The 15,151-nt window shown below is 47.0% G+C and overlaps 1 protein-coding gene across 1 annotated transcript in view; it reads right to left on the bottom strand.

Moving 5' to 3' along the window:
- LOC134958707 (FRAS1-related extracellular matrix protein 1-like) overlaps positions 1-15,151 on the bottom strand; it is a 364,054-nt gene that overhangs the window by 265,437 nt on the left and 83,466 nt on the right. The window contains exons 8-14 of the mRNA XM_063941462.1: positions 11,840-11,971; positions 8,914-9,258; positions 7,832-7,974; positions 7,454-7,650; positions 3,384-3,474; positions 2,215-2,382; positions 854-1,062 (exon numbers count right to left, since the gene is read on the bottom strand). Of these exons, the coding sequence (XP_063797532.1) occupies positions 854-1,062; positions 2,215-2,382; positions 3,384-3,474; positions 7,454-7,650; positions 7,832-7,974; positions 8,914-9,258; positions 11,840-11,971 (1,285 nt within the window). The remainder of the gene's footprint in view (positions 1-853; positions 1,063-2,214; positions 2,383-3,383; positions 3,475-7,453; positions 7,651-7,831; positions 7,975-8,913; positions 9,259-11,839; positions 11,972-15,151) is intronic.

Below are 15,151 nucleotides of genomic sequence, written 5' to 3'. Positions count from 1 at the left end.
GTGCTACTGCCAGGCCCAAGTACCGCTCACAGAGTACCCCGCTATCGCTCTACTATTATCAGGGTGGTGTTGGTGTTAGTGTGTGTAGAAGTAGTGCTGTGTAGTGTAATGAAAGTATTATTAGTGAGTTGACGTACAGTTACATGTGGTGGTTATAGATACTGTATATATATGTAATATATCGTTCCATCTCCTAAATGTCCCCCTGAGGAAGTCAGACTGTCCATACTGGTGATAACGGTTTTAGATGTCCAATGTGCTGTGTTTCATTGGATAAGCCATTTATTTTTTATTTATTGTACGTCTTGAAATGACATATTAAATAAATTATATTATTATGAGGTGCGCTATGAGGTTTCCTTCTCATTTTTACTTTTGAGAATTGAATATTGCTGCAGAAGAATTTGGGATGACGCGCTGTCCCTAAGTACTCTGATTATGATAAGCCTATAAATAATAATTGTTTTGGTACGGGGTCAGTTCGGTATTTTTCACATTGGTGTGTCATTCAGAAAGTATTGCATACAGAGGAACCTGTTATTTGTTTATTACGGTACAGGTGTCCCAAATAAAGAGTAACAGACGAAAAGGCAGCACTCAGAGACTTGTACTGTGACAAAAAAGGTGAAACATTGGATTTACACTGGTTTTAAATGCCCCTCATGTAAATATATATATATATATATATATATATTTATGTAGACAGCCCCCCCAAGTGAAACAATATCTTTATGCTCACAGTAAGGTAGAGGAAGACAACTTGTAATCCCACAACAGCTATTGTGCCACAAGTCCCACCAGATACCAGGGGGTAGAATATGACTCTTACTGAGGGCGCATTCTTTGATAATACCTGACTTTGAATGTGTGTAGCTCTTCCAGGCCAAACGTTTCTCCCTCAGACATAACAACGCCGCCAAGTTCCACGTTTCCATGCAGGGGCCGGGATTTCAGGAAAAGTCCCAGATTCTCACTTTTGGTGTCCACGTCAGAGATGACCAGACTTTCCCCAGTAATGAGGCAGCTCGCTCCTTCCTCCGTCCTTACTGGGTGGGTCAAAATCTGAGCATGAAAATGCAGAAATACATTGATCCACTGGTTCCAATATAATGCACTTACATCAGTGATACATACTGTGTATACAGATGGTAGCTATACGTTGATTCAAGATTGATTGCAAAATCTTCCTCTTATAGGCAAAACCATGCTGAACTGCAGGTGGGGCAGATGTAACATGTGCAGAGAGAGTTAGATTTGGGTGTGGTGTGTTCAAGCTGAAATCTAAATTGCAGTGTAAAAATAAAGCAGCCAGTATTTACCCTGCACAGAAACAAAATAACCCACCCAAATCTAACTCTCTCTGCACATGTTACATCTGCCCCACCTGCAGTGCACATGGATTTGCCCATTAGTGTGCTTTTTTGGTTTGCTAACAAACCTGAATAGCCCCCATAGAGTCTTTATATTACATTACAGACAACTGGATTATGCAGATAGATACTGTAGGATGCAGTCATAGCCGAATAATGTTGAAATAGATCCTGATTCTGCGTCAGACAGATGTCTGTACGCCAGCGCAAACATTGAGTTTAGCATACAGTACACAGAGTCGGACTGGGGCATGTAGGGCCCACCGGGGGAATACAGTGATAGAGGCCCATGTTTAGGGGTGTGGCCAGTCTCTCGAGGGGGTGTGCCCATCCGCTACCTTGGTTTGCCTAACCATTTTGCATGGGTTGGTCCCCTAGATAAATATATACAGTAAATACTGTAGTGCACGCATGATAATGTACTAGATTAGTAACAGCACAGTCTGGAACCTGATCCCTAGAGGACGGGGTGGGCCCCCAGGCAGTAGGGCCCACCGGTGGTTTCCCCTTTACCCCTGTGGGCCAGTCCAACCCTGACAGTACATGTACAGGTGCAAATTTATTCTTCCTTGTGTATCTCTGTCCTAGATGGAACTTGGCGCATCTGTCTTTCCAAAGCAGATGCACAAACCCAGAGTCTTGCATTAGCATAAGGTAATATATCTGGCACAACTATAACTTTGTGTCCGACTCCTAATCAGCCCTATAGCTGGATAATGGATAATGAGTGTTTGTAGATGAGGAGTGGGGGCTAGTGGAGCTTTACCAGTAAGTGGATGGATGCTGAAACACACACACACACACACACACACACACACACACACACACACACACACACACTTACCTTTGGAGCTTGGTCATCCACTGGCATGACGGTTATGTTGAATACGAGCCCTGTCAGCTGCCCCCCGTGCTCATCTCTTACAGAGAACTGAAACTGGACATACATGGGATCTAGCCCGATATCCTGTGCCGGAGGCAGGTACGCCACTTTCATGTGTGTTACAGCGTGCTGAGAGAAAAGCAAAGACACCACCATGAAATGCCGCCTGGCTGCAGAACATATCTCAGAGGCGTTTACTGGTGCAAATGGAAAACGTGGTGCTGCTTACAACAACCAATCAGATGTCTTATTTCCTGAACGACCCTGGAATAATGCCAGCTATAGTCCGATTGGCTGCCGTGGACAACACAAGCTTGTCCTGTGCGTTTAAATAAATACACTTTTTTTTGTAAATATCGACTAAAATAACTTACACTAGTATATTGGTTGATGACATCCTCAGAGTTGCTCTTATGCGTTTCGTCTTCAGGTATTTTGTTGGGACCTTTACACGTTTAAATAAAAATTTGAGGGTCACCGTTCCCAATTAAAACCCGTGTGATTTGGGGTAAACCGCTCAGACATGGTTAAATCAGTTTGACTTTCTCACATTTAGCTTAACTTTTTATTTTGAAACTCAATCTACGATTCGTCGATCAATTTTCAGAATCGATATGCAAATTGTTTGAATGGTGTCTGGGACAGAAGGCCTGATTTGGAGAGAACTTGTATTGAGACTCCCTCTCGAGAATTTAGTTGAATTTAGTCATGTTGCTCTAAAATGCATAAGCTATGTAACATACCCTTATACAGAAAAGCTATTTACTAAATATCCTGAATAGCATATGACACACCAGTATCCCAACCAGTGGCAGAACTCAACTTCACCCCAGTGCCCAGAGTCAAGGTCACCTCCAGAGTGCCTTCCCCCTCTGAGTTAAAATACGCCCCCACTTCCCTAAGAGTTGAAGTGCCACTTGGGCAGGGATGCATAGTCTATATGGATAATCTACAAATAGCAGGTGCCTTAGGCTGCTGGGCTGATATTCTAGGGGTATGGTCCACCTCCTAGTTCCCTCCTCCGAGGTCTGGCGCACAGAGCCAAAGGCTTCCGCGGCATAGGTGAGTTACACAGCTCATCCCAAAAGCAGATGAATAGAAAGGGTGTGGAATGGATATGTAGCATATACCTGGGTGAAAGATTTCAGGCCGGGAATCGATTGGTCCTTTTCTAATAAGCTTCCAGCATCTATGAAAATTAGTTTTCCAGCATCCCGCAATCTGAAAATAATAGAAAAAACGGGTTCTTCATCTTATTATTTTTTCCCTTTAAATAACGCTACAACACACCAGAATCATTTTACTATGTATAAACGCCTCTACTTTGTATAATTGCATTAAAAAATATACTGTATGTGATAGCTGCCATGTTGTTTGACCATTAAATACAGTAAGCAGGTAAGAAATGACAAAAACAATAGTGCCCCCTAGATTATTATAGTTATAGTCAGACATGCGCACTGGGAGGCATGCGCTTTACAGCTTCCTCCCCACCATTGGCTCCCACTGAGGGGGACGGAGTGGAGAGACAGTCCAAATAGGGATGGCCATTGATGGCGCCATTGGTGGTTGAAATCGAAGGTATGAAACTATCGACAGTGAACCATTGATGGTTACGTTCACTGATGGCCATCCCTGCTCTATTACTGACTGGGCAGCGGACCAATCAGAAGTGGGGCATGGCTTTGCAGGTCACACTGGGGGATGGAGGTTAGCTCAGTGTCTCTGCACCAGTGAGGAAAAATGAAAACATTGTGGGGCTCTGTGCAATCAATGGCGGAGAGTCACTGGATTTATGCCATCAACAGCAAAACCATACACCATTGTGGGTTAACCATCAGCAATTGTTAACCATCGATGGTCAATGGCCATCCCTAAGTCCAAGCGAGAGGTGAAGGGCAAGAAGCGGCAAGGCCGGGAGCTGGGAATCATTCCAAAGAAGCTGTATCCAGGGTAAGCAAGGGGGGAGGTAAGAGGACAGGAGAGACCCCTTGATATGGAGGATGCTGGTAATGAATATTTGGTCACAAATGCTATGACAGGCTTCATGCACTAAATAACTTCACCCATAAAATTGCTACCTAGAAGACGTAAAGGTAAATGGGGACCTCCAACATTCCTCGCTACTGCATATATTCTGGAAAGTATCTTCAGAACTGGTTTTTATTTGGCATTATCTACATACAGTGTAAATGAAAAATATTTTCTTATCTCTTTAATAATAGTTAGGCCAGTGGTTCCCACATTTTTTTGAATCACGGCGCCCTAGAATATCAGAATTTTTTTCACGGCACCCCTAGGCCAAAAGTTTCCTAATAAGAAAATTAGAAAGAATTACAGGTTGAGTATCCCATATCCAAATATTCCGAAATACGGAATATTCTAAAATACGGACTTTTTTGAGCGAGAGTGAGATAGTGAAACCTTTGTTTTTTGATGGCTCAATGTACACAATCTTTGTTTAATACACAAAGTTATTAAAAATATTGGCTAAAATGACCTTCAGGCTGTGTGTATAAGGTGTATATGAAACATAAATACATTCTGTGCTTAGATTTAGGTCCTATCGCCACGATATCTCATTATGGTATGCAATTATTCCAAAATACGGAAAAATCCGATATCCAAAATACTTCTGGTCCCAAGCATTTTAGATAAGGGATACTCAACCTGTATTAAATTAAGCAAATTGTGCTTATATGTCATCCTTAGGTTCTGTGTGGTGAGGGACAAGATTTGGTTCTGACTGACAGTCACCAGCACTGGTTTTGAATTGGTCCTGGACCACCAACTCAGGCAGTGGCGTAACTAGGGGTCCGCAGCCACTGCTGTCGCTTGGAGGCGCGCAGGGCTGCGGGGCGCCATAGCCGCCACTGATTTCTGCTGGGAAGGACACGGAGGGCACAGCGCGCGCCTCTCCTGTGTGTCCCTCCTGGGTCTCCGGCGGCAGCGGCAGCGGCGTGTCTGTTAAATGAAGTGCCCGCTCGTGAGCTCTGATTGGCTCACGAACCGGAACTTCATTTAACAGACACGCCGCTGCCGCCGGAGATGCAGGAGGGACACACAGGAGAGGCGCGAGCTGTGACCTCCTTCAAAAAACGCACAGCAGCGGAGGAGCCGGGGGGGGGGGGGGGGGGCTGGGTACCTAGCACTGGGGGAGCATATTTGGCACTGGGGGGACGACGACACATATTTGGCACTGGGGGAGCATATTTGGCAATGGGGGGGGGCATATTTGGCACTGGGTGAGCATATTTGGCACTGGGGGAGCATATTTGGCACTTGGGGGGGGCATATTTGGCCCTGGGGGAGCATATTTGGCACTGCGGGGGGCATATTTGGCACTGGGGGAGCATACGGTACTTGGCACTAGGGGAGCATATTTGGCACTGGGTGGGCATATATGGCACTGGGGGGTATATGTGTACCTGGCACTGGGGGGGGAGGGGCATATTTGGCACTGGGGGTATATGTGTACCTGGCACTGGGGGCATATGTGTACCTGGCACTGTGGCGGAATATCTGGCACTGGGGGCATATGAGGCACTGGGAGCACAGCCCTAGCAACAAGCATTACCCCCTGGTTACAAGCACAACACCCAGCTCATGAAATCCCTGGCAACAAGCATTACCCTCTCAGCAGCAGATCTTGCCACGGGCAAGCAGGACTTTTTCCTGGGGAGCCGACTTCCGGAGGGCGCCGCAACATGGCAAGATCCACTACTGCTGTGCCCTCCGCTGCCCGTTGTGTCCCCCGGCAGTGTCCCCCTGTGAAGGGAACTAGACGCGTAGCGCCTAGTTTCCCTTCATGGAGAGGACCTTTGCTGTGCGGTGCCCGATGACGTCATCGCGCACCGCTCAGCATTTCAGCGGCGCTACTACTGTACAGGGGGTTAACTGACCACGCCCCCTGTACGAAACCACGCCCCCATGCACTGTCCTGGGTGCAAAAAGGTCTTGAACCGGCCCTGTACCCCCTAGCAACGAGCATGACATCAAGTGCATGAAACTACTGGCAACGAATATTACCCCCTGGCAACAAGCTTGAAACCCAGCACATGATACCTCTGGCAACAAGCATAACACCTACAGCATGAAACCCCTGGCAACGAGCATGACACCCTGAGCATGAAATCCCCTGGCACCATGCATGGAACCAAGAGCATGAAACCCCTGGCAACGAGCAGGTAATTTAAAAGTAATTAGAAGCCTTACTGTAGGACTTAATGTGTAATGGGCATTGCAGTGTGTGGCATAATGTATCATGGACACTGCGATGTGTGTCATAATGTGTCACAGACATTACGGTGTGTGGCATACTATATCACGGGCATTGTGGTATGTGGTATAATGTCTCAGGGGCATTGCAGTGTGTGGCATAATGTATAACGGGCATTGCGGTGTGTGGCATACGGTATAACGGGCATTGCGGTATGTGTCACAGGCATTACGGTGTGTGGTATACTATATCACGGGCATTGTGGTATAATGTCTCAGGGTCATTGCAGTGTGTGGCATAATGTATCACGGCCAATGCAGTGTGTGGCATAATGTATCACGGACATTGCGGTGTGTGTCATAATGTGTCACAGGCATTGTATGTGCTGTATTGTAACAGGGGCATTGCAGTGTGTAACATAATGTACAACGGGCATTGCGATTTCTGTCATAAAGTGTCACAGGCATTACGGTGTGTGGCATAATGTGTCAGGGGCATTATGGTGTGTGGCATAATGTGTCGGGGGCATTACGGTGTGTGCATATTGTGTCATGGGCATTATTGTGTGTGGCATAATGTCTAAGGGCCATTGCAGTATGTGGCATAATGTATACTGGGCATTACTATAAGGAGGAAAAATGACAAATAATATAAGGGGCATGAATCAGTATTATTTTTTTTCCTTGTGGTGGCTAACGTCTGGGCGTGCAGGTTGCAAAACTGGGGTATAAGGTAGTCTTTCCCTGCAAAGCCACGCCCCTTTATGCAAAGCCATGCCCATTTCAGCAAGGCCACACCATTTTTGCGGCGCGCGCCGATTCATCACTTCACTAGTACCAATTATGGGGGGGGGGGGGACGCCAGATAATTTTTTGCCTCTAGTTACGCCACTGACCCAGGGCACCCCTGCAAATCTCCTGAGGCACCGCGGCACACAGTTTGAGAACCACTGAGTTAGGCATTAATTGTCCCTACTCATACCCTGGAGATGTTGGAGTGTAGCAGGGTTTGGTGATGGTGTACAAGAGCTGACTGTCCGGAGATTCGGTGTCGGTGAAATGAAGATGTTGCTTAGTGATCCGCGTGATCTCATTCTCCTTTGCAGTAAGGTGTCTTGTACTTCCTCCGGCTTCTTTTGGCAGCTGATCCTTCACCGGTGAAATGTTAATGACAACAGTCTACAACAATAACCATATAAACGTCATTAAAGTGGAGATGGAACTGAAACACGGTGGAGGCTATTTGCACTATGGCGCGGTGGCTATTGGTGCTGGTAATGTGAACTGTTTCATCATGAACCAGCCCTCCGATATTTTTGTATTTCCCAGTAAAGCAGAACTAGGTAATAATGTGACTCACGTGTCTCTCTGAATAGTTTGGGGGCTCGTGGGAGTCTGATAGCACAAACTCGAAGGAGTCCTGGAAGATCTCTCCACCAAAGTGGTTGTAATAAATCAGCCCACGGAACAGGTCTCGCTGCAGGAACGTCGATACCGGAGCTCCTACAATCACAAAAGGGTTTATTCAAAGTCAAAATGGCCTTAAAAAATAATTCACACATATTTTATTAGTATTCGTATTCATTTCAGCCAAAATCAAATATATTTCTGCAGTCTCATAGCATTTAGCGTTAGGGCCCCTGCATTGGGCTCCTGTAGACACACCATTGGGGTTAGGGGGTCATGGCTATACTATATTGGGGGGCATGGTTGCGCCGGGTGTGGTTCATCAAATCGACAGTGTCTTGGTCGACAATGTTTAGGTCGACCACTATAGGTCGACAGTCACTAGGTCGACATGGATGGAAGGTCGACAGGGTTTCTAGGTCGACATGTGCTAGGTCGACAGGTCTAAAGGTCGACATGAGGATTTTTTTTTTTTTTTGTCATTTTCTTCGTAGAGTGACCGGGATCCCAAATTAGTGCACCGCGTCCCCTCGCATGGCTCGCTTCGCTCGCCATGCTTCGGGCATGGTGCCTTCGCTCCGCTACCGCTTCGCTCGGCACACTTTACCGTTCCAATCGTAGTCCACGTGGATCGTTAAGTATGGAAAAATCCCCCCCCCCAAAAAAATGTGAAAAACACATGTCGACCTTTAGACCTGTCGACCTAGCACATGTCGACCTAGAAACCCTGTCGACCTTCCATCCATGTCGACCTAGTGACTGTCGACCTATAGTGGTCGACCTAAACATTGTCGACCTAGACACTGTCGATCTTCAGACCGGATCCCGGTTGCGCCTCCTATGCATGCTCAGGATGTTGACTGGCCAGTGCCCAAGTACTTTGCATATAAGTATTTTTGATAAATGAGGCCCCTGCCAAAATATTGCTATGGGGCCCACAAATGTCGAGTTGTGCAGCTGATAAAAGTCGTTATTGGACTGGCTGGTTGAGGTCACACAAAGAGGGTGGCTCCGGCCTTACGATGTGGCATTTACCGGAGCTCTCTGCAGAATATCTCTTCACCAGCTCCCCCGCTCCAGGCGGCCGTGTGACATTGTACAGAATATAGTCATCACTGGAGTCCGAATCTGACGCCATTAACATGTCCCTCTCTATAAACACAGAGGCCCCTTCCACTAGCTCAAGCCCAATGTTGTTCACTAGAAATGGAGGGCTGTCGTCTTTGGGAAGGATGTTTATGTGGAATTTGTGCCGGATGCTGTGCTTTCCATCAAAAATCCGGAAGACAATAAAATCCTTAGTGGTGTCACTGTCGTCGTGATGGTAACGCAGAACGCCGTCCCGGATGTCCTGTACACTGAATATGAATGCCTTCGCTCCTGTGTGAAAAAGAACAAATGATGAATGGAAAATATTTGCATGCCTCCGAACATTGACACCTGCAAATCCAATATGGTGCCTCTTAGGTGAGCTACAAGTAGTAACGGACTGGGGCATGAAGGACCCCCAGGGGAATAAAATGGTAGGAATCCATGGGGTGCAGCCAGCCACTAGAGGGGGTGTGGCCAGTATCCACAGAGGTTTAGCCAACCACAAGAGAATCCATAGACTGATCCTTATATACAGGGTGATTCAAAAGTCGCAGTACACCCTTTTGCTTCAAAAACTGTGTAAGAAATGGGAAAACTGAATATTCCAGTAAGGCAGTGGTTCTCAAACTCGGTCCTCAGGACCCCACACGGTTCATGGTTTCCATGTCACCCGGCAGCTGCACTGTGTATCACCAACTGTCACATTTCAAAAATCTACAGGTGACCTGCAAAACATGGACCGTGTGGGGTCCTGAGGACCGAGTTTGAGAACCTGTGCAGTAAAGTATGGGTGAGGTGGGCTATCTTTTAGGGTATGTACTGAACACGGGTGCCATCTTGAATTTAAGTAAGTTTTCCTATTTTTTGAAACAAAAGGGCGTACTGCAGCTTTTGAATCACCCTGTATATTATATATATATATATATATATATATATATATACACTGTATTATATATACTGTATTTTATATACTGTGTACTAATTAAGGATTTTAAATCATCGATGGTCTATGATCAATGATGAATACTTTTACCTTGCATGGGGGAATACCAGATTGTTTCCCGCCATTGATGGTACAGAACTACAGATTTTTTTTTGTGTGTGTGTGTGTGTCTTCAAGTGTTGGAACACGGAGATTAGCTTCACCCCCGACACCCGCGAAGCCTCGTCCCCGGTTTCTGATTGGCCCACAGCTCATTTAACACTAATGCATGGGTGACCATTGATGGTTCCCTTACAGAAGGTTTTAAACTATCAAGATTATCCACAAATGGTACCATCGATGGCAACCATTGATGGATAACTCACGATGGCCAGCCTTAATACTGATAGTGCCAGCATAATGGGGGTCATTCCGAGTTGTTCACTAGCTAGCAGATTTTAGCAGCATTGCACACGCTAGGCCGCCACCCTATGGAAGTGTATCTTAGCATAGCAGAAGTGCGAACGAAAAATTAGCAGTATTGCGAATAGAAAGTTCTTAGCAGTTTCTGAGTAGCTCCAGACTTACTCCTACACTGCGATCAGCTCAGCCCATTTCGTTCCTGGTTTGACGTCACAAACACGCCCTGCGTTCGGCCAGCCACTCCCCCGTTTCTCCAGACACTCCCGCGTTTTATCCTGGCACGCCTGTGTTTTTCTGCACACTCCCTGAAAACGGTCAGTTTCCGCCCAGAAACACCCACTTCCTGTCAATCACACTCCGATCACTTCAACGATAAAAATTCTTCGTTCGGACGTGAGTAAATCTACTAAGTTTTGAGTTAAAATACTTAGCGCATGCGCACTGCGTACCATGCGCATGCGCATTTTTGCCTTAATCGCTCCGTTGCGAAAATCGGCAACGAGCGAACAACTCGGAATGACCCCCAATAGTGTAGCATTTGTGTACTAATAAAGCACATGATGGTAATCCTGTCTATATCATACCTCCCAACTTTCGCCTTTTCTGAATAGGGACATGCCGCGCAGCAGGCGCGGCTGGAAAGGGGGTGGGGCTTTGAGTGGAGGGGTGGGGCCTTGAGTTGAGGGGTGGGGCCTAGCACAACAACCCCCATTTCCATCATTTTGGGGGCGTGCCCATTGCTCCCTCAGCGGCTGGACAGCCCTCTGCTACCCTCCTTGCACTGATAGATGCGCATGCGCACGGCATCTATTCAGTGATCACCAGCTGCTTTGCAGAGCAGAGCAGAGCAGCAGTGATCACTAGCTCTCAGCGGCCCACGGGTGGGACAGCGGTATTCCCGGGATGCCCCGGATTGGTTTGTTTCCTGTGTAGCCCCCATCCCGCACCGCACCCATAATTCACTATGATACCTGGGAGGGAGGGGGGTCCCTTCATTCGGTGAGGTCCATGCGGCTGGCTGCGCACCGTGACCTCTGACTTCACATCTCGCAGCACAGGGGGAGCCGGGAGGAGGACGCTCAATGCTGCCAGGCATTGAAAAAAAAACAATGGGCCGCCTGATCCCGAAATCCCCGGTTTTGTAGCTTCCAATCCCAGAATTGAGTCCTGGATGATTTTTTGACCTAAATCCCGGGATCCCTCCGATCCTGATCCCGGGATTGGCCAACCTAATCCATGGTCCTGCTCTACCATGTACCTGACCCTCTAATAGAGTGTACAGTCAAGTGCACATTCTGGAACCTGACCCCTAGAGGAGAGGGTGGGCCCTCAGGAATTGGGACCCACTGGGGATTTTCCCCTGTGGGCCAGTCTGCCCCTGACTATAAATACAGACATAATCCTGTAACGGATCACACACTCTATTCTCGGTGATACAATGTGACATGGGCGTTGATATTTAATGTAGTTATACGTTTGATAAGTACAAGTTTGGAATGTGCTTAAGAACGAGGAAGGTGTTACCTCTGGCTGTGAGACGTCCATGGTGTAACCCATCCACAGTAACCAGATGAACTGCGTTAATATTATCATTATCCACAATCTGAAAAACATCCCAGGTTATAGAACGGGACTGTCCCTCCAGCAAGGTCAGACCTGTGATGTATGGTCATTAATGATACTGTGATTAATAATTCAAATGTCAGTCAGAATGCATACAATATAAACACAAAGGAAGAAAACGTCTAGCTGGAATGTGTTGCACAAGGAATACAAAATGTTCATATTGTGGGGGAGATGTATCAAGCCTTGGAGAGAGATAAGGAGAATAATTTGCCAAAGCAAACAGCTTCTTACTGTCATTTATCTAGCACAGTCTATGAGATGACCATAAGTAGTCGATTGGTTGCTTTGAGCAAAGTCTCCACTTTATCTTTCTCCAATACTTGATACATCTCCCCTTGTGTACTAACAAATCAGGGGAACAACAGACTGGATGCGGCTTATAACCGTCAGCAGCAAACTGTTTCGCCGTACAGCATAGATATTCTAACAACCTTTCATATTGAGCTTTAACTTACAAATGACTATCTTTGCTTATCTGTACCCTGCTGCAACATTTACTATGCATACGTCTTTTGCTTCTAGCTTGCGTCTGAGCTTTTCAGCCTTTTCAGCCCTTCATTGTGAGGATCTGTTTATTTCTCTGTTGCTGAAATACAGCACATTTTAAAGTGCTTTCTGCACTAGTTACAGCAGAACACAGCAGCTTTGTGTTATATTCCAGGGCAACCTATAAACGCATGGCTGAAGAGCACTGAAGGAAGCTACAAAAATACAGCCTTTCATTTATTAAAAGTTGTATGAAGGCATTCAGAAACAAGTAGGCAAAAGTTGTATGGAGGTGAAAACCATCTTTGACTATTTAATGAATGATAATATTTGCACATACTTCCAGAGATGATAGAGTAGCCACACAAGTTTGGGATACTGAACATCTAAGAAATTAGTATTTTCAGACGCTATACATCTGTCAGGGAACATCGATTAGTCAGCGCATCGATTAGTCTCCTGCGACATTAAATCATCAAGCAGTGCGGGGATATAAGCCGGCTGGGGCAGGGGGATCTTAGGAGGAATACATGAAACACCAGTAAGACAGTAGGGAATTATTCCATATCTTGGCTCTGTATGTGACTAATCAGATTATAGAGATCACACACAAGGTCTTACCAAATGAAAACACACATTTATTAAGTCCATATTACAGCATATTCCTAGCAGGCACTGCAGATTGAGCTGCAATAATCGTGCAACTGGCGTCTTAAGCCCATATGTGAGAGCTGCGTGTATTTTAGGCTCCTCCAGAAGTGATGCTGTAGCCCACACCAATTTTACAACACATATTACATGTACGTCTACTGAGCTCTTATTTGACAGGTTTGATACAGTGCTCCAACTGTTGGGCTGATTCTGAGGAAGACATGTACTAAGCAGTGATAAAAGTGGAGAAATGAGCCAGTGGAGAAGTTGCCCATGGCAACCAATCAGCTGCCCTGTATACTTTTATAGTATGGAAATTATAAATGCTACGGCAATGCTGATTGGTTGCCATGGGCAATTTCTCCACTGGCTCACTTCTCCACTTTTATCACTACATGTGCCCCTTAGTCACATGGGTCTCTGTTCACGGATGCAAAATGCCAGATGTCAATTTACAGATCTTTGTTTGTGCACGTGTGCCCTATTCGAACGCAACTCGGCCAGATCTGTCTTTCTGTTTCATGGTGGGAACTTGAAGTGGGTGGTGACACTGACAATCAGTGGCGTCACAATGGAGGAGATGTACTAAGCCTTGAAAAGTGATAAATTTCACAGTGATAAAGTACCAGCCAATCGGCTACTAATTGCCATGTCACAGGCTGTGTTTGAAAAATGACAATTAGGAGCTGATTGGCTGGTACTTTATCTCCAGCGAATTTATCTCCATCCAAGACTTAGTAAATAGACCCCTTAGTGGGGCGGAGCTTGGAGCAACATGGAGTAGGTAGCACAGCCTGCAAGCTCCCGCACAACATCCTATATTTATCCGCTATACGCCTGATGCTGCCTGATTTAAAGTGCTCACACATCGCCCTGAGTGCTAGAGACTCTCCTGACACACTGTCTCCCACCTACGGATCGGTGCTGCTGCCGTGGAACGTTGCTCCCTGCCCAGGGTACCCCGACGCTGCTCCCGGCGGCCATCTTGCCAGTGCGGTACGGGACATCTGCCTTGCACTCACCCCTGTGCTGCCTGACCGCTCGTCTCCGCCGTCCGGCCGCAGCGCCTGTGACACAGCCGGCTGCCCTTCCTCCTCCGCTACCGATCCTCGTGACTCATCGGGACGTCTGCCGTACCTGGCGTCCGTCCTGTGCTGCCTGACCGCTCGTCTCTGCCCTCCGGCCGCGGCACCTGTGAAGCCGCCGGCTGCCGATCCCCTCGATACATCGGGACCGGCGCTGCTTTCCTGCCACGTGGTGCCTGAGGGGAACGGCTCTCTGCTGCTGTGTTTCCGAGCAGCCTGCCTCCTGTTCCTTCACTGCACCTCGCCAGTACTTGTGTCCACCTGAAGCTCACAGTGCTCATATTGTACAAGCCAGCTGAGATTCCTGCAATAAGATCCTCTTATGATATATGCTGGACCTTACTCTCCTGGTACCTGGGATCACTTACTCATCAATCCAGGATTATTACAGTCATAAGCTGCGTGGGGTATAGTGTCGTCTGGTACATATTGTGCGCACTGACCCATCTGGCCCTCCTTGTTGGCACCTACACTGGTGCTGCATTTATTTGTCTTCCATACTGGGTGCTGCTGCTGCTCCTCCTTACTTGTCACCCTGCCTGGCTCTACACATATCCTGCACTAATCTTGTATTCTATATTGGGCGCTACAATGGGGAAAACAGGTGCGGCTGCAAAGCTGCAAAAATATGCAAGGGACTCCTCCTCTTCCCAATCCACCTCCTCTGCAACCCGCGACCCCCCTTCGCAGCACTCCGAGGGTGATGATTTAGCCCCGACAGACTCAGCACACTCTACGCAGAAAATAATACAGGCAATTGCCGCCTCTGAGCAACGTGTCTCCGATAAAATTGAGCGTGTTCAGATAGATGTCTCTTTCCTTCGCCAGGATCTCCAAAAGATTCGTGAAAGGGTGAGTGAGTCGGAACATCGTATTTCGGACCTAGAGGACACCACCTCTCCGCTCAAAACCAGGGTGGATGACCTGTCCACACAACTGTCGTCGGCACATGCCAAATTATCCGATATAGAGGGCAGGCTTCGCCGGA

This window comes from Pseudophryne corroboree, chromosome 9 (genome assembly GCF_028390025.1).
Source record: "Pseudophryne corroboree isolate aPseCor3 chromosome 9, aPseCor3.hap2, whole genome shotgun sequence".
NCBI lineage: Eukaryota > Metazoa > Chordata > Amphibia > Anura > Myobatrachidae > Pseudophryne > Pseudophryne corroboree.
This window is presented reverse-complemented; position numbering and strand designations above follow the sequence as displayed.